We start from the raw sequence: 19,806 nt of genomic DNA on the forward strand, positions 1-19,806 counted from the left end.
AGCGGGGCAGGGGTCACCGGAACGCGCGCGGCGAGCGCAGGGTGGCCGGGCGCGGGACGGGGCGGGGCGCGGGACGGGGCGGGGCGCCGGGGGCGGGGCGCGGGACGGGGTGGGCGCGGGACGGGGCGGGGCGCCAGAGGCCGGGGTGCCGGGGGGGCGGGACGGGGTGGGCGCGGGACGGGGCGGGGCGCCGGAGGCCGGGGCGCCGGGGGGCGGGCGCGGGACGGGGCGGGGCGCCGGAGGCCGGGGAGGGGCGCCAGGGCGCGGGACGGGGCGGGGCGCCGGAGGCCGGGGCGCCGGGGGGCGGGGCGGGGCGCCGGGGGGCGGGCGCGGGACGGGGCGGGGCGCCAGAGGACGGGGCGGGGCGCCGGGGGGCGGGGCGCCAGAGGACGCGGCAGGGCTCCGGGGGCGGGGCGCGGGCCGGAGCGGCGTGCGGGGCGGCGGCGAGGGGCGGCGGGAGGCGGGCCGGGGCGGCGTGCGGAGCGGCGGCGAGGGGCTGCGAGGGGCGGCGGGAGGCGGGCCGGGGCAGGACGCGGGCGGCCGGGCGCAGGCGGGGCGGGGCGGGGGCGGCAGGGGACGGGGCGGGGCGCAGGCGGGGCGGGGCGCGAGCGGGGCGGGGCGCGGGCGCAAGCGGGGCGGGGCGCGAGCGGGGCGGGGCGCGGGCGCAAGCGGGGCGGGGCGCGGGCTGGGCGGGGCGCGAGCGAGGCGGGGCGGGGCGCGGGCGCAAGCGGGGCGGGGCGGGGCGCGAGCGGGGCGGGGCGCGGGCGGGGCGGGGCGCGGGCGGGGCGGGGCGGGGCGCGGGCGGGGCGGGGCGCGAGCGAGGCGGGGCGCGAGCGAGGCGGGGCGGGGCGGGGCGGGGCGCGGGCGGGGCGGGGCGCGGGCGGGGCGGGGCGCGGGCGGGGCGGGGCGCGAGCGGGGCGGGGCGCGAGCGAGGCGGGGCGGGGCGCGGGCGGGGCGCGGGCGCGGGCGGGGCGGGGCGCGAGCGAGGCGGGGCGCGGGCGGGGCGGGGCGCGAGCGAGGCGGGGCGGGGCGCGGGCGGGGCGCGGGCGGGGCGCGGGCGGGGCGCGGGCGCGGGCGGGGCGGGCGCGCTCCGCCCAGGCGCGGCCCCTGGAGAGCCGGAGGCGCGCGGCCAGCTCAGCTCCGGCCCGCCGCACGCAGAGCCGCCGCGCACCCGGGAGAGCGCGGGCCGGGGGCTGGCGCCCGGGGCCGTTCCGGGGCCGCTGCGCGGCGAGGGCGGCGGTGAGGCCGAGGGGCCGACATCATGAACCGCAGTTTCCACAAGTCTCAGACCCTGCGCTTCTACGACTGCAGCGCGGTGGAAGTCAAGAGCAAGGTGAGCCCGCGCCGCCCGCCCGAGCCCGAGCCGGGGCCCGGACAACTTTCGAACTCGGGCGCCCCGCGCCGCCGCTCGGGTCCCCGCCGTGCTTCCCGCGCCCCGCGCCCACACAAAGCCCGGCCGGCCGGGGGCTCCGGGGAGGCCGGGCGCTCGCGCGGGACTCGCTCCCGGAGCTGCTCTTTTGTTCCACGAGCGGGAGGCGCCCCGGGCGCGCCACGCGCCGGAGGGGAGGGCGGCGTTTCCGGGGCGTTCGGGCCGGGGGCTGCTCCGACTCGAGGCCGCGGCGGAGCCTCGAGGGGCCCGGGACCAGGGAGGGCCCCGGCCGCGCCAGCTCCTTGTCTCGGGGCGGCCGCCGCTCCCCGAGCCGGGCCCCAGTCCCGCCCCCAGCCTCACCCTGGCGCTGGGCTCCAGGCCCCTGCGCCCCCGGCCCGGAGCCCCGGCCTCGGTCCGCCCCCAGCCCCTGCTGCCCTCCCGCAGTCCCTGCGCCCCGGCCTCGGTCCGCGCCCCCCCCCCCCCCGCACATCTCCGGGGCCCCGGCTCGGCCTCCCAGACGCGCGCCCCGGCCCAGGCGCGGCGCGTCCTCACCCGACCACGACCCACTCGTGGGCGCGCGGCCCAGACCCGGGCGCCTGGCCCCTCCCGCGCCGGCGCCCGCGGAGCGTGCCCGGACTCGCGGGTCTCGTGGGGCTGGGTTGCCGCCGGGATCTGGCCTCCGGCCCTCGGCGCGCGGCCCCTCCGCGGACGCCGGGTCTGGGCCGGTGGAGGTGCGGGCCGGCGTCCCGGGGGCCTCCGGCCTCGGAGGTCCTGGGGAGGCCTGAGCCCCTTCTGACCGCCTGGCGCCACGGGCCGGGGCGGAGCGGCCCCGACACGGCCCACCGGCCCGTCCGAGCACGGGGCGCCCGCCGGCCCGCAAGCCGACCTGCACCCTCCCCGCAGCGGCCAGCCGCGGACCGCACGGAGACCTGCAGCACGGCGGGTCCACAGCAGCCGCTAGGCACCGGAGTTAACTCCGTCCCACTTCTGTTTTGAGGTTGCTGGGCTCGCACGCTGTGGCGAGAGGAATGTGGGGTTCCGGGGTCCTTGGCTAAACCTGCCCGATGGTGACACCTGTGCGACCATCCCGGGCAGAAGGACGCGGCCATGTGCTGCACACGCTCTGCGCGCAGGTGCGAGTCTGGGTCTGTGCGCTGTGTGAGCACTAGCACGGCCAAGGTCCAGAGCCATTCACACTTCACTGTGTGAGCACTGGCACGGCCAAGGTCCAGAGCCATTCACACTTCACTGTGTGAGCACTGGCACGGCCAAGGTCCAGAGCCATTCACACTTCACTGTGTGAGCACTAGCACGGCCAAGGTCCAGAGCCATTCACACTTCACTGTGTGAGCACTGGCACGGCCAAGGTCCAGAGCCATTCACGCTGCACAGCCAAGGTCCAGAGCCATTCACGCTGCACAGCCAAGGTCCAGAGCCATTCACGCTGCACAGCCAAGGTCCAGAGCCATTCACGCTGCACAGCCAAGGTCCAGAAACCTTCATTGGAAGGGTCCCTCCTGGTCCGTGGCAAAAGTGACTTCAAGTGTGGGTTGGTTAGTAGTAAACATGCTCCTCTGTTGTGTGTAGCAGGTGCAGCACTGTGCCTTATAAGACACACAGCCAGGACAGGTCTGGAGGAAATGGCCTCACCAGACCTCACCCTGAAGTTCAGGGCTGAAACTCTGCAAGCTACTGGGGCTGAGAGTAGGAGTCTGACTTTACCTCCTGAACTTTATTGTACCTACCTCCTTCAGCTTCATTCAACAGAGAGGTGCCACCACACATGTCCATAGCTTCAACTTCAGGTGTAGTGAATGCTGTCCTGGAGGTAAATGGCAGAGCAGAATTTTGCCTAGACCTAGTAAGGTCACAGGAACCTAAACACTGCTGGATTGGTTGTCACATACACCCCTCACGATAGGGTCTGACTTACTGCTTGTCCAAAGGTCCACATGACTTTTCGTTGCACACACCCTCCCACTCACTCCCTTTGTGGTTTCTTTGTGTTACCATGGAGTCCATGTCTGCAGAGGGGTTGTTGTCATAATGCAGGAGGCAACTTTCATGACAGTGAGGACTTCATGCAACATAAACGTAGCACAACAGCACTGTGGGTTTGCTTGTGGGGAAACGGCCGTCTGGGAACTGAGTGCTTTCAGGAAAATCATGTAACTTTTTGGGACTCAGTTGGCTCATCTGTAAAATGGCATTATAGCTGATCTGTTTACCTCCAAAGATGAAGTGAGGCAAAAGCAAAGTGCCATAGCCAAGGGAGTTCAGGGCGTGAGATGAGGATCCGGTGGCATTTTCAGATACTTGATCTGAAAGCTGCCTTAGGCCTCTCAGAACAGTCATTACCCATCTACCATAGACAGTCAGTGCCTGAGCCACTGTGTGTGCAGAGAGGACAGGAATGTGGGAGTTTACCCCTCACACTGCTCCAGCAACTCATTTCTCCCTGAGCACTTCTGATTACCTGGTTCTGGCTGCTCTTCCCATTTACCTTTGGCTCTGCCCCTCTCCTCATAAGACCTCCAGCCAGGACTGTGCAGGTGTGTAAAGGAGGGTGTTACAGGTTGGGGAAGAAGAAAATATGCGTAGGCCACCATGAAATGATAGCAGGAAGGCCAGTGCTGGGGGAGGACATAGGGGCAGAGTGATGGGGATGAGTTTTCATTTGACAAGATGGAAAGCATTGCCATCAGGAGCTCAGTAAGATCTTTCACTCAATATCACCAGCCCTACAATGATCTGTTTGTGCTTAGGAGACCTAAAGCAACACCAGCCTCCCCTCTCAATCGCCTTGCAACCCAGGCCAAATGCATTATTGCTTCAAGTTGTTTTCCATACCCTTGGTGCCATTCTACACCTGGCTTGGCTTCTGTCCCCTAAACCAGGGTTTGATCTCTCTAAGACTCAGCCTCCAAGCCAAGGTCTCTGCCCAGTTCGCCTCTGCTCCCTCTGGCACCTGTCTCGATGCTTGTGCGGGATTCCTGTTTCAGGCAAGGTCAGGGGCACTGCTGACACTACACAGGGCTCTGTGTGCCCATAGCATCTATGAGAATAGCATACTAAAGGTTTTCATCCTGCTGTGTCTCACGGTTTAGAAAGTATTGGGGCACAGAGAGGGCAATTCCCCTGATATTTCTCCTATTCCCAGGTGAGCCACCATTAAATGTTGCTTTGTGGACTTCTGATGGTTTTGTATCCTATTATTGTCTATAGAAGTAGAACTATATACCACATTATTATGCAGCCTGCTTCCCATCTCTAATTTGACATTATGTTGTGAATGTTTCTCCATGTCAATATTTTAGAAGACACTTTCTTTGCCAGTCCTGGGGCTTGAACTCAGGGCCTAGGTGCTGTTCTTGAGCTTCTGCACCCAAGGCCAGTACTCTCTCACTTGAGTCACGGCTCCACTTCCAGCTTTTTTGGTAGTTAATTGGAAATAAGAGTCTCATGGACTTTCCTATCAAACTGCAGTCCTCAGACCCGAGCAACTGGCTCTCAGATTTTTAAAAATGATTACATAGTATTCCATCTCATGTTCCAAGTCAGCCCAGGCAGGAAAGTCAGAGAGACTACATTTCACTGGAAGAAGCTGAGCATGGTGGCACATGGCTGTCTTCCCAGCTATGCAGAAAGCATAAAATAAGCAGGTTATGGTCCAGGCCCATTCCTAGTCAGGAAGCAAGACATATCTTAAAAATAACCAGTGCCAGGGCTGGGAAGGTGGCTCAGTGGTAGAGCGCTTGCCTTGCATGCATGAGGCCCTGGGTTTGATTCCTTAGCACCACATAAACAAAAAGAAAAAAGCCGGAAGTGGCGCTGTGGCTCAAGTGGTAGAGTGCTAGCCTTGAGCTGAAGAGCTGAGGGACAGCACCCAGGCCCAGGGTTCAGGCCCCATGACCGGACCCCCAAAAAAAAAAATTACCAGTGCCAACTGGGAGAGAGCAAGGGAAGGGTGACACTGTCCAGAAAGAAATGTATTCATTACCTGATTTATGCAATGTAACCCCCTGTACATCAACGTTATAATAACAATTAAAAATGAAAAAAATAACCAGTGCAAAAAAAGCAGGAGTGGAGGGGAGGCGAAGGCATGGCTTTGTAGTCAGGTGCCAGCCTAGCAAGTGCAAATCTAGGCTCAAATCTAGGTACCAAAAACAAACAAACAAAAGCATTACTTTTATCAGGGTATATTAGTTACGGAGGGTGCCTTCACAATGACATTTCCTTGCACATTTGCAATGCATTTCAACCTGTCTGGCTCCCTCTATCACTGTCCCAACACAGTCTCAACACATTTCATTACTCTCTTTTCATGAATGCAAATGTCTAACTATATTTGTTAGACTTCATTCTTGTTAGCCCAAATCCCACCCACTAGTAACCATAACCACTAGATCTTATTTTTATTTCCCTGCCATTCAACCCCTGCATTAACATTTTTCATTAAGGTTCTTCATGCTGTTTTCATATATTGTTTTATGTATTTCTGTTTCTCCTTCCTTCCTTCCTTCCTTCCTTCCTTCCTTCCTTCCCTTTTTTTGCTGGTCCTGCGGCTTGAATGTAGGGCCTGAGCACTATCCCTGAGCCTCTTTGTGCTCAAGGCTATCACTCTACCACTTGAGCCACGGCACCACTTCTGGCTTTTTCTGAGTAGTTTTTAGAGATAAGAGTCTCACAGACTTTCCTGCCCAGGCTGGTTTCGAACCTCAGTCCTTAGATCTCAGCCTCCCTGTTAGCTAGGATTACAGGCATGAGTCACCAGTGCCTGGCAGTTTTATGTATTTCAAAATTATTTACCACCCCCCCGTCTTTCTATTTCCCTTTCCTCATCTCCTAAGTAGGCCCTTAGACTATGTTCTGTGTTTATCCATATGTATAAATATGTACACAGGTATGTATGCATTTGAGTATGTACATGTCTTTCAGGTCTAGCTTCCAGATATGATCACAAACATATATTTTGAGCTTAGTTTGTTTCCTCAATATGTTGTCCTTCAATTCCAGTCACTTTCCTGCAAATGATACTATTTCATTTTTTCCTTTATGGCTGTGGAATAGTCATACACATGTACATAATTTCACATCTTCTTTATCTTTATCTTCTTTATGTTGTTGGGCATCTCAGCTGATTCCATTGTTCGGCTGTAGTGAATATTTTGTATGTAGACTATATACGTTTGTGGCGTACGCAGATTCCTTGTTCTAGCTGGACATTGTGTCACCTTGTTGTAATCCCAGCACTTAGGAGTCCAGGCAGGAGGACCACAGATTCATAGGCAGCGTTGTCTCCATACTGAGTGCAGGTTAGACATGATTACATAATGAGAACCTGTTGCAAAAAATAAAACATAGAGCTAGGTACCACAGCTCGTGCCTGCAGTCATAAGTACTTAGGAAGTAGAGATCTGAAGATCACGGTTCAAAGTCAGCTGGGGCAGGTAAGTCTATGAGACTCTTATTGCCAGTTAACCATGAAAAAAGAAGTGGAGTTGTGGTTCAAGTGATAGAGTGTTAGCCTTGAGCTAAAAGAAAAATGTTCAGGAACAACATTCGGGCCCTGAGTTCATGCAGTAGGAGAAAAAAATTAAGGATTATTGGTTTTAAACTCATTATTTAGGACAAATCCTTAGAAGTAACTTGGTTGGGAGAAAGGTATATACATATTTTTTTTTGGGGGGGGGGTCGGTCGTGGGGCTTGAACTCTGGGCCTGAGCGCTGTCCCTGCACTTTTCAGCTCAAGGCGAGTGGTCTACCTCTTGAGCCACAGCACCACTTCTGGTTTTCTAGTGGTTTATTGGAGATCAGAGTCTCACAGACTTTTCTGCCTGGGCTGGCTTTGAACCGAGATCCTCAGATCTCAGCCTTCTGAGTAGCTAGGATTACAGGCGTGAGCCACCGGTGCCCAGCTTAGGTATATATATTTTTTAAGGCTTTGAATGCATGTTGCTAAGGATCCTCCCAGAAAATCTTTTACTAGTTTATGTCTTTTATTTGAATCTATCCTTCTGTTTCTCTTTCTACCCATCTCTCCTAACACTGCACATTTTTTCTCATTTCTTCCCAATTATGTAAGTAAAGTGGTGTTCTACTGCTTTGATTTATATTTCTAGAGCTGTTTCTGAATTGCCGGTTTATGTGCATTGGCCATTTGTGTATTTACTTTTAGCTACCTGCTTTATAGAAGGCTCAGGAAGGTTCCCACCAATATGGGCCTTGTGGAGCAGGGGTGCGGCTGTGGGACCCCTTCCCCGGAGAGGCTTGTCCCAGGCATTAAAGCAGGTCCTCCATGGTGAGTCACGCGTCAGGACCACCTTGGTGTCCTGGCTGTTCACGTTTAGCGTACAGTGTTCTGTGTCAGCATGTCTCCTCTGGTCGCCAAGATCTTATCTCCTCTGGTCTCCAAGATCTTATCTCTGACTGAGCTTACTTTTTGCCACCACAGTGCTCCAGGGACACACCTTTCTACCTGGCATGAGGCACCTGTGGGATGGAGCCTAGACCAGGCCAGGGCCTCCCTGTGGGTGCCTGGGGACCTGCCTCCTGTGGGCCAGTTGAGATCTGCCTGGGCATGGTTTGACTCACCTGCGCATCAGCCACGCCCTTTTGAGAGTCTGGTTTGTTGTATTTGTGAACATATTTATTTAAACAGGTTTGGGGACTTGGTTTGGGAACATCATATCTAGAGGAGACTTGTCAGGGTGGCATGGATAGTGTCACTGTCCCCAGATGGCTACTTATCTCTCTAGCTGTTAAGCCTACACTGACAAAACACCCTGAAACACTGCAGCTCACCAGGGCTCAGGACATTTTAGATGTAGGGCTGAAATTCTCTCCACTTTCAGAAAGGGAATGGCTATGCAGCCATTCGAGGTCTTGGAAATGCTAACAAATCTGCAAATCACAGAATTAACACAAAGGGAAGAGGCATGTCCTGACTTTTCTTAAAGGGGTACCCTAGATCTTTAGAGGCAAGGAGGAGGGAGCTTGGAGTGGCAGCAGCAGAACCTGACATTAGATTTGTCCAGTTTTCTGTGTCCATGTCATAGTAACATGTTTACTGGTTTGACACTTCCTCTCAAGAGATCTCAATTTTGTGATGAACCTGAGGCCCAGGGAGGAGCTCTGCTCCTTCACAGCCCTCCAGCGTCTCCCGGCATCCATCGGAGTTCTGCTCTCAGGGTAACCCTGGACACGTTGGGGAGGTAGTGCAGGGTTCAGGTTGGACACTGCCCATTGAACAGAGGTTGAATTCTGGAGCATTTCTTAACATCTGTTTAATTCCCCACCATATCTGATAGGTGTGCCAGACACCATTCCAAATACATTGTGGTTCATCCATCCCTGTCATGACCTGTGAGATGAGCTGGCTTATTTTCCCCACTGTGTACAAGGGATGTTGAGCAGTGGTAGCTTCTTTGACTTCCCCCAGGTCATACAGAGGGCCTGAAACTAAGGTAAGTCCTGCTTCAGTCCATAGTAACTACCATAACTGTCGGTGGTTGCTGGTTGGGGAGAGCTCATGGCTTTTCATAGGAGCAGTCAAGTCACAAAATCCAGACCAGGATGTAGACAGAAGTGTCCCAGCCCCACAGATGATCCTGGCCACCCAGGTCTCAAGAGCATGGGGACATGAGGGCAAGTCTTGTACTTCTGGTAAGAAACTTCCTTCCTTCCTTCCTTCCTTCCTTCCTTCCTTCCTTCCTTCCTTCCTTCCTTCCTTCCTTCCTTCCTTCCTGTCTTCCTTTTTCTCTCTTTCTCTCTTCCTCTTTCCCTCCCTCCCCCTCCCCTCTCTGTCTTGTTTTCTTGCTTTCTTGCTCTCCCTCTCCCTCTCCCTCTCCCCCCCCCCCTCACAACAGAATTTTTGCTACAAAATCTCAAGAGAAGCCCTCTCGTACCTGTCACCCATCCAGGTGTTTGTTCACTCTCTTATTGAGTGACTGTGCTGTGTTAGGCATGAAGTCTATGTGGGGTACAAGGCAGGTACTGTCTTCACCTTCATCAGGTGAGCAGATTTGGATGGAGTGCTGGGGTCCTTTGCCTTGATATATGTGTTACCCAGTCCCCAGAGTCACATGTCTACAAATCCAGAGGTCCAGACCATCCAGCAGAACTAAGCAATGTGTGTGGCCTCTTGGGTTACCCTTGTCTGGCTCTGCATTTATAGAGTCAGGGGTACCTGTCATGATGTCTTCTGGACAAGGTCTCAGATTGGTTCTTCTACAAGTGGCTGTGGTTTTATCAAGTTTGTGCTTTTCCTCATTTCGGGCTTTTTAACCCTTCACTCACATGTGTGTCAGGTTGAGAATACTCAATATGTGTATCATTTCTTGTGCATATCAGTGATATGCTTCAAGAAAAAAACTAAACCTCTAACATCTAAGTTCTCAATAAGTGTTCGCTGAGTTAAATTTGAGTAAGATATACCTAGGTTTTCCTGGTAGTTACTACTTTAGAAAGGGTCTGTTAGGGCACTTTTAAAAATACTTTTTTTGGGCTGGGAAGGTGGCTCAATGGTAGAGTGCTTGCCTTGCATGCATGAGGCCCTGGGTTCGATTACTTAGCACCACATAAGCAAAAAGAAAAAAGCCGGAAGTGGCGATGTGGCTCAAGTGGTAGAGCACTGGCCTTGAGCTAAAGAGCTGAGGGACAGCGCCCAGGCCCAGAGTTCAGGCCCCATGACCGGACCAAAAAATAAATAAATAATACCTTCTTTTTTGAAGAATCTTTAATATTTATTACAAAGGGGCTCAATCCACCTTGTTAGTTTATGAGCATAGTGCAAAACCTCTTGGTCAGGGTCATTCTACCCCATCGCTCTCAACCCTATCAATTGCCTTAATTTTCTTTTTCTTTCTTTTTTTTTTTTTTTGGTTTCTTGGAGATGAATCTCATGGGCTTCCCTTCCCAGGCTGTCTTCGAACCACGATCCTCAGATCTCAGCCTCCTGAGTAGCTAGGATTACAGGCGTGAGCCACCAGTGCCCAGCGGAGAAAATACCTTTCTGAAAAAGGTAGCAAACCCTTGATTTGCACTAGATTAAGGCATCACTGAGAGAGGCCACTAGGCTTGCCCACCCTGTGTCTGGGAAAGCAGCTAACCCATGGGGAAGTGGCGGGGGCTGGGAGAAGAGGAGCCAAACAAACTAGAAACATGAGATAGTAAAATTCATGTTACTATTTCCGCTGATGTCGCTGTCCCCTGGTTTCCTTACTGTTCCGCTTGTGGCAGCTCTGCATCTCTAAATTTGATGTGGCCTACTTGCCTCACCACCTGGCACCACCCGGTGAGCCACCCGGTCACCCTGGAAACAAGAGGGACCCGACAACTCCCCGGGATAGGGTGGCTTTCCTTCCTGGCACTCACAGGCTCCCGGGCAGTGTGGCTGTCCTGCAGCCCATCCAGCCTCCTTCCCTTGTCTGCCATCCTTAGACATCCTTTAGACCTAGGTCTGAATGTGGACCCCTCAGCCTCAGCATATCTGATGTCCTTTAGTGTTGTGTGTTACAAAAGGCCTTTGGATGCTTAAAGAGTTTAGAAGGATCATTAGCGTAGGGTGGACGCAGCCTACACACCAAGCCCTCCTGTGTGGCTCAGCCCAGATTCAATGACTACTTTGTTTCCGTCCCCAGTCCATTCAGTGACCTTCCAGCAAGCCAGATTGTGGTGGCTGCAGCAGAGGTGGCCGAATGTGTGTGATTTACTGTGTGGTAGGTCACTGCATCTTATCTCTGTTGAGTTCCCTCCTCTGAGGAAGGGGTGTGTGTTGCTCCGGCACTTGGCCTGGGTGAGAGTGGTTGTCTTGAACATCACTGTCCACACCCTTGATGGCACATGTTGTTAGGAACCTCACAGAATGGCCTTCACCAGTTCTATGGTGCTGTCTTCTGGTTGTAAATGGCACAAGGCGGCCGGTAGAGTCATCTTAATCATCGGCCATTTGGCACTAAGACTGTTCCTTCCCCATTGTACACAGACGGTGACTTGCCTGAATTTAGGATGAAGCAGGGCAGAAGCAGATCTGAGGGCTTGGGAGTCCTGGAGGATGTGAACCACAAATTATTAAGTATGTGTTGAGATTATTAATAGAGTAAATTAGTTTCTTACTGTGCATTAGCATACTGCTAATGTATGAAGGGGCTTGATCATATGATTGAATGGTTGCTTTTTCACATTTTATTGGCTGTCCATTAGTCCACAGCAACATGGTCTTTCTAGGGGCCCTGTGCTGGGCTGGGTGTTGTAGGGCCAACTGGGACAGAGATGAATGAGGGCCAGGCTGAGCATGGCTCACAGGTCAATGAACATCTCCTTGGTGCAGAGCCTCTGTATATGAGGAAGAGTGGACAACCTTCACTTGCACAGAGAACCTGAGCTTCTCAGCTGCCTCACACATGAAGCATCATAGAATCCTGTAGAGCCAAGAGCTTCTACTCAGCCTTCCCCACAGAGCTAAGCCTGGCTGCAGCAGGCCGCTCCTTGCACACAGGCTGCAAGGTGTTGCGTTTCCATGTCTTGTGAGTATAGAAGAACACTGTGAGAATTTCTCAGCTCCTCCTCAGAATCCCACCAATTTTCTATTTTATCACATCAGTATGCTTATCAGAGGTAGATCACGAATCAGGCAGTCCTTAGAGACAGGTACTCGCTGCCTCCGCTTCTGAGACAAGACAGAACTACAGTACCTGGGAATAGAATGCTGCCTTCAGGTGGCTTTCAGGTGTGCAGTTGTGGAAAGACCCTCACAAGAGCTGTGACAGAAATCTGGGGGCTGTCAGTGCTATTGTTTTTAGGTGATCAGTGGTAGAGGAATTTGGCAACGGAACTAGTGTTTGTATCCTGTTCTCCATGGCTAAAGGGCCTGTGCCACTAGTTTCCCCCTCCATCTGCTATCCTGGTCCCACCCCCTTGCGGTCTGAAGTAGAAGGGTATTGCCATGGGTCAAAACAAACTGCTCTGCCTGCAAGCTAGTCCCTCATGAGGCAGAGGAGGTGCATCCATCCCTGTGACATTAGGCCAGGCCCCATCAGCACTGTACATGTGCAGGAAGGAGAAGGGAGTAGATCCACTGTGGGAAGAGATTATCTGGGTCTCCCCTGGACCTGAGAGGTTGGTACTGAGGGTTGGAATCCTGATCACATCAGGCACTGGGTTTAATATAGAAACAGCACAAATGTGCTCTGTTTGCCGGAAGGTGACTTGTGAGTCTGGGCGGACAATAGCCATAGATGTCAAGGTGCTGCTGTGGTAAGAAGCAGTCTGCTGAAGAAACCTCACCCTCTTCTCAGGAGATGGACTCCCCTGGAACCTTGCATGGGGGGGTCTTGCCATGACCTCACAGTTGTCTGACCCACTGCTGTTTCCTAAATGTATGGCCTTGTTGGCCGCATAGCTCATTGGGATGAGGCTGGGTGGGGCCTCGGGTGCAGTGACCACTGACTAGCTCAGAAACAGCACTTTGTGCTTAGTGGGTATGATATTCTTCTTCCTGGAACTCCCCCTGGCAGGCCAGGCCCGTGAGAACCCGGCACCAGCAACGGCATGTGGAGGAGTATGTTGGGGTGTGGCGTCTTCTCGGAAGTGCAGATGAAGTCTGGGGTTATATAGTCTTGGGCAGCATTTGTACCAGGCCTCATGCTTAACAATCCGCATGTTTGTTACTGTTTCTGCTCTTGACACCTGACAGCATAAACAGTTTTCCTGCTGTGGAGACGAGGACCCGGAGTTCAACCAGGCCATAAATTCATGACAGAGGCACCAAGCTGTGTGTGTGTGCGCGGGCCCAGATTTTGAGTTACAACATCATCCTGCACCATCTAGTCTATGACCCATGCTTTTACCTCAGAGAAACAGGCAACACCTGCCTGTCCTGAGGTCAGTGTCCATCGACTCCCTCCACTCTACCTCCGGATGTGGGCTTTGGGGCTGGGCTACTTCCTAAATGGCCTCCTGCATCCTGTGAGATTCCCTCTCTCACAGCCTGGAACTGTGATCCTTTCCATGACCATGTTGTCAACTCTTTGTGTTTTGGCCCTGGGCGCGGTGTATCTATCTACGGGATGCAGGGAGTGCGGACCACGCACGCAGGCTTGGCACCTCACCCACTTCCTTCTGCAACACCACAGCAGCTCCCGAGTGGACCCACGGCATCAGCAGGCCCTGCCGGGGCGATTTGAACAACTATGGGGGAGCACAGGACAGCACACAGAGCTTCAGGCTCTCGTCTCTCATGGATTATAAAAGATTATTTTACTTCTTATGTGGCCCTGAAGAATAGCCTTCTTCCAGCAATGCTAGAGACAAGCAGGCCTCAGACTCAGGCTTCTCTGAAGTTAGGGAGTGTGGCTCGACTGACAGAGGGCCACGCCTGGCCCTGGCATGAGCAAGAACAAGTGTGTGAGGTCATAAGTGCCCGTGGAAGTTTTCAAGTCTGGCTGTCCAAGGGCTGAGCAGCAGCTGTGGGAGCCCCTGAGGCCACTCCTCTGGGCCCAGAGGTGCTGTCACCTTCTCGGCACTGGAGCGAGTCCCCTTCCCGCTGGCCCTGTGTGGGGACACACACCCCCTCCCACCAGCACCGTGTGAGCATCGACACATCATCGTGTCCTTCCTCAGCATTTCCAGAATGGCCCGTGAGGAGCGTCTTCATCCCAGAGTATCCAGGAGGCTCAGAGATGTTTAGTACACTCCTCAGAGTTACAGTACTCAGCCAATGAAGGGAACAAGACTGGAGCCTGGTACTGACTCTCAAGGCTGATGGTTCCTGACATGGCCGGGTCGTTTGAACCTGTGTCTGTAAGTCACCCTGACCCAGCCTCCAGCCTTCAGCAGTTCCCAGCCTGGCAGCCGCCTACTAGACTCTTCCACATACCATGAACACAGGCTGGAATGTTGCCTTTGCTTTGCAAACCAGGGTTCCAGCTGTGTAAAAGCCCCGGGGAGGTAGGGACAGATGAGTAGCTGCGTTCACACCCCATGCCTACATCCAGGCCATTCCCCAGCTCTGGAGTCTTTCTGTGCCCCGTATACACTTCCTGAGCAACTCTGCTTTGTTCATGCCATTCCCTCACCATCCACCCCTGTTGTCCCTACCTGTCATTGCTTCAGAACTCTCTTCATACCCATGTCTTAAAGGCTCCCTGACAGTCACTTTGTCATATCTGCTGGTTCTCCATTCTCAGTCCCATCCAGGCCTGCTGGGGTCAGGTCTGATTCCTCAGCATGGAGCGCATGTATGAGCTTGGGTCAGGTCTGATGCCACAGCATGGAGCGCATGTATGACCTGGGGTCAGGTCTGATTCCTCAGCACAGGGCATGTGTATGAGCTGGGCTCAGGTCTGAGTCCACAGCACGGGGTGGAATCGTGTATGAGCTGGGCTCAGGTCTAACTGTAGGGTTACATGAGCCCTCTCACAGGGAACCTGAGCGCAGGTGGTGCTCTGCCCAGCAATCACTCCGGGAAGTTGTGTCCCATGTCCTGCCCTTCCAAGCAGGACTACAGGTGTGACAGCTAAGCCATCATCACATGGGATTTCAGTGGGTGGATGGGGGACAGGAAGGGGTCAGGCTCCACCCTATCTGACTCATGGCTGGTGGCCCAATTTTAAATTGGATTCCAGTATGCTAGCCAGGAAGTCATCCTGCAGCCCTCCCAAGCTCCAGCCCATACCTTGCTGGGAAGGCAGCCCATGTTTCTTTTTAGACTCATTACATCATCTTTTCCTACGTAGAGTTCCTTCCAGGTGAGTGCACGTTCTTTGGCTTTGTCCCTCAAAGGTCTGAGGAAGCTTTTCTGCCACCCACCCCACTTCAAAAGCCGGGAGACATGTGGCCGTGGCTGTGGTCCACACCCCACCATCTTCTCGACAGTGACTGTGTCCTGGGCAGTCCTGTCCTGCGTGTGCCCAGTGAGAGCTGGAGAGTGAGATCCGGAAGGAGAGCTACTTCCACGGGTAGTGGGAGTGCCAGCCCCACCCTAGGGTCTCGGCACCTGTTGATATCTACTTTGCTGTGTCTCCCTGCGTCGCCTCTACGTGACAGTGTCTTCTGTGTCCAGCTTGATTTGCTTTTGGCCCAGGGTTGTCCCAGCTCCCTCGGCTTGTACATGGACAAAATACTCCTTGGCCTTCCTCCTCATCTCATCTGATTACTTCTTAGAGAGAGAGATTTTTTTTGGGGGGGGGGTCTGGTCGTGGGGCCTGAACTCTGGGCCTGGGCGCTGTCCCTCAGCTCTTCAGCTCAAGGCTAGCGCTCTACCACTTGAGCCACAGCGCCACTTCGGCTTCTTTCTTTTTGCTTATGTGGTGCTGAGGAATCGAACACAGGGTCTTGAGCATGCAAGGCAAGCACTCTACCACTGAGCCACCTTCCCAGCCCCTCATCTGATTACTTCTTTTTCTTACACACCCACTTTAAATTAGGACCTGTGTTCTTCAGTCCTTTGTTAGCATTCCACAGTTTGTAATTACACTTTTGCATGTGTGATTGCTGCTGCTAGACTTCCTGCTGGCCAGAAGACTTTAGTCCTCTGAAGAGAGGTTGTTTATTCAGCACCATCTAGTCCTCCAGCTCATAGATAGCCAGGTGTGGCTATAATTTTTCTGAGATAAATACCCAAAGCCAGCCCATATGTCTATCACTAACAGGGTACTTACTAGGCTGTTACAGTCTTGTTTTCAGTCTTGAAAGGACAGCGATTTATAAATCTTGCAAGGAGGCAGATTAGTCTCCTAAGGCCTGGAGACTGAGGCCCTGCTTCTCCCTTGGCTCCCTGGACTACAGATGCTGCTGGCTCTAGGACATCTCCAGGAGTAGAAGCGAGCAGACCCTAACACGACTTCAGCCCAGCAGGCTCTGATTGTTGTGGTCTGTTACACTTCTGCCTCAGAGCTCCAGCCTCGGCCTTACATCTTTCTGCTGTGTCGTGCCAAAGCAATTTTTGACTACGCAGGATCACAAACAAAATTAAGCATTATCAACTGTCTCTCTCACATTTGGTAGAGACTTCCCTGAGACCTTAACCCTGTTTAAAACATCACTTCTTTTGTCCTCGTAATGTTCTGCCTATGACCATGCTGTTTCTATTTGACGTTCTCTTACGGATCCCCTTTTTCATTATGATAAGTCATTGAGCATCTGTTGGTGCTTCTGATGACCTGAGATTGTCCTCCCCTTGTGGGGTGGGACCTGAGCGAGGGCCGGGGCCTTGCAGGCTGAGGCAGGAGCTGGGTGCGCCTGGCAAGGTGGGATTATGCAGGGTGGGGCCTGGCAGGGGTGGAGTGGCAGTCTGGAAGCCCTGTGGTAGCACAGATTTTGTTTAGTCTGTAGGATCATCGATGTGGGGGGGGGGGGAATTTACTTCAAGGTAAATTCATTTCACGGTAGTAACCCCTCTACTCTGCAGAGCGGGCTAGATGGAGGGGGGTGGGCATCCAGGATAAGAATGAGCACCCCTTGAGGGGTTTAAGAGTAGGGTAGAGTGTAGAATAGAGAAGGTAGGTAGAGTGCTGCTTCAGAGCAGAGGAGGAGCGGGGAAGGAGGCCCTCACTGACTGCCTTTCCCAGTGTATGGTAGAGGTCCTAGCAGGCTGGGGGCCCACCAGGGTGCTTGCAATCCTCACAACTAGGTAGTTGGCTTGATAGAGTTCAGCTTTCATGTCCTGCATGTTAAAGAAGAAAAAGACTCCCGTGGGTCCTTCTGGGCCTCACGCCCCTTTACATGCAGGAGCGGATACGCCGAGGCCCCGATCCTGAACGTTTCTGCCACCTGTCCACCCGCAGAGCTACCTCTGTGTTCTTGTTCTTCCTCTTGGGTGCTTTCCTTGACATACAAGGCAGCAAATGCCATTCCAACAGTGTTGGTTTATCTCCTGCTCCATGTTGGGACTAGAAATAACAGGAGAGGAAGAATTCACTGGCTGGAGCCTCTCTAGGACTCGGGTGGGCCTCATCCTAGGTGGAATGAAGAAAGCCGCCTGTCAAGGAGGTGTCCTCAAGCAGGCCTAGCCAGCAGGCCGTGGGTCCTTCCCAGAAGCAGGCTGGGAGTGCTGGCAGCCCAGACCCACCAGTCTGGCCCGACTGTAGGAGGCTGGATGACAAGGTGGCTATGGTGCTGTCCCTGTCTGTGACTCCACAGCCCCTTCCCTTGCTCTTCCCCTGGCTCTGAAATACTCTCCTACTGCATTTTGTCTTGATTGCTTACACTGCCTCTGCTGGAGGGCACAGGTTTCCTAAGGTTTCTAGGGTGCCCTATACTCCCTCCAGCACTCTGGGTGGCTCTGGGCACAGAGGTGTCTGAGACAGGTTTGTTGGGTGGATGAAAATGGAGTCACGTAGCACACTGTCCACTCACTTGCTCATGGAGTAAATGTACACTAGGCTCTTGTATACAGGTGTACACCATACTCTGTGAGTGAGAATGGAGCCCACATTTTCCTCTTAGGACTCTAAATTACACTTTTGCATGTGTGAAAGTTAGTTCTTGGGAAAAAGTTCAGAGACTAAGTGCCTACTTGTTGTTTGAAAAAATTCAAATGGAGACGTGTCACTCTAAGGGACACCTCTGTGAACGTGTCTTGGGCCTCTTAGCTCTGGTGGTTTGGGGTTCCTGGATGGCTCTCTTTCCAGTGGTATTTCTCAGCAGCTGTCTTCCTAGTGTCTGACCTGTTGAAGGTCAGGGTGTGGCAGGAAGCCTGGTATTCTCAGGACAGTGCCTGCCTGTAGCTTGCATGTAGTATAGGACTCAGCTTGTTGTTGTAGCCCTAGGTCCCCACTGAAGTTTAGCCAAAAACAGAAGTGAGTTGGCCACAGTGATTCACAATATTTCCTCTTTGGGTGATTTGGAAAGCCCCCCCATACCTTCAGTCAGCCGCTAGGTATGGCCTTGTTGTTTGCTCACCCAGTTTTGGACTTGGAAACATTGCGGCTTTGTTTTTGCAGGCACATGGGCCAGTTAGGGATCCAGAAGGGTTGAGGGTGTGGCACATACATGTGTACAGGACAGGGCTGGTGGGACCCGCAGCCCTTGTGTTTCCTGACATCCTCAGGCAATTTGCTTAGAAAGTTGCAGAGTTTTAATTTTAAGCTGGTTGGCAGGTTTAATTTATTAGATCGGAGAAGATTTGAGCACCTACTGTGTACTTGCAATCAGTGGTGAGCTCAACCCTGCCATTTGTGACATGGATTAAAAAGTTTGAATTTGTGGTTGCTTGGAGTTTACTTGGCCACTAAGCCAACTCAGGCTGGTGAAGACTACTCACTCATCTCTGGCTCTTCCGCAGGGCTTTCCTGACCAGCATGATACGGAGGGCCCAGATGGTCTCTGTTTTTGTGTGCCGCTTAGAGGGCAGGAGTGACTTCATCTTTCTCAAGAAGTAATTCAACCCTTCTCGAGTTTGAGAAGTACCACAACTTGTGGTACTTCTCCCTCAGCACCATTATGACCAAAAAAAGGAATGGTTTCACAATATACGAGTCAGTGAGGAAAGTACGGGGTGTGCCTTTGTGGATAGTTTGATACCATGGTTAGACAAAAGGGAAGATGGACAGTGCACATGTGTTTGCCTTTCTGTGCAGAAAATACCTTGGAAGACACATCAAAACTGTCAGGGAAAGGTTCATGGATACCCTTTGAGTTTGAGGCTATGTGGTTATAGCCGTATTCAAACCATAGAGAAAAGTGAACTGCACAGTATGGTTCATCACTAGTTCCAGTTTGTTCTGTAGACAGAGCTGTGAAATAATAGGACATATAGACTTTATTTCAGCCTGGAATTGAGTGACTCTGTGGCTCTGGAAATTATCTCATTCTTTTCAGTATAGGGACTTAGAAGAAATCTCCAGCTGGAAAGCTTATGATTGAAATGAGGGCATGAACATGGCCAAGTGCACACCCACCACCAGTGGACCCAGGTCTGCTGACAGTTTGCCAGGACTGAATCAGGACTCAGGACATCCCAAGCAAGCAGAAGGATTTTGCATTTCTGTTTCTTTTTTTGGGGGTCCAGTCGTGGGTCCTGAACTCTGGGCCTGGGCGCTGTCCCTCAGCTCTTCAGCTCAAGGCTAGCACTCTACCACCTGAACCACAGCGCCACTTCTGGCTTTTTTTTTCTTTTTGCTTATGTGGTGCTGAGGAATCAAACCCAGGGCCTCAGGCATGCAAGGCAAGCGCTCTACCACTGAGCCACCTTCCCAGCCCTGCATTTCTGTTTCTTTAGACAAATAAAGGATTTTATTCTTTTTAGAGCCATTTGTGCTCTATATCGAGTGTATTTTACTACACAGAATTAACTTTTAATGTGTGTTAAATTTAGATGTCCCTTTGGAGGTCTAAAGAAAAAGCAGATTTAACATGTAATATCTTTTAGTCCTGAAAATAAGACATAACCATAATACTGGTAATAAACTTCCCCTGGTGCTAGATTGCTATGA

General features: G+C 53.5%; 1 protein-coding gene across 1 annotated transcript in view; it reads left to right on the forward strand.

Moving 5' to 3' along the window:
* The first annotated feature begins 1,176 nt into the window (after positions 1–1,176).
* Positions 1,177–19,806, forward strand: part of Pard6g (par-6 family cell polarity regulator gamma) — a 76,549-nt gene continuing 57,919 nt past the window's right edge. Inside the window, exon 1 of the mRNA XM_070038790.1 lies at positions 1,177–1,333. Within this exon, the coding sequence (XP_069894891.1) occupies positions 1,262–1,333 (72 nt within the window). The 5' untranslated portion in view covers positions 1,177–1,261. The remainder of the gene's footprint in view (positions 1,334–19,806) is intronic.

The sequence above is a fragment of the Dipodomys merriami genome, unplaced genomic scaffold (assembly GCF_024711535.1).
Source record: "Dipodomys merriami isolate MVZ:Mamm:240054 unplaced genomic scaffold, mDipMer1.0.p SCAF_297, whole genome shotgun sequence".
NCBI lineage: Eukaryota > Metazoa > Chordata > Mammalia > Rodentia > Heteromyidae > Dipodomys > Dipodomys merriami.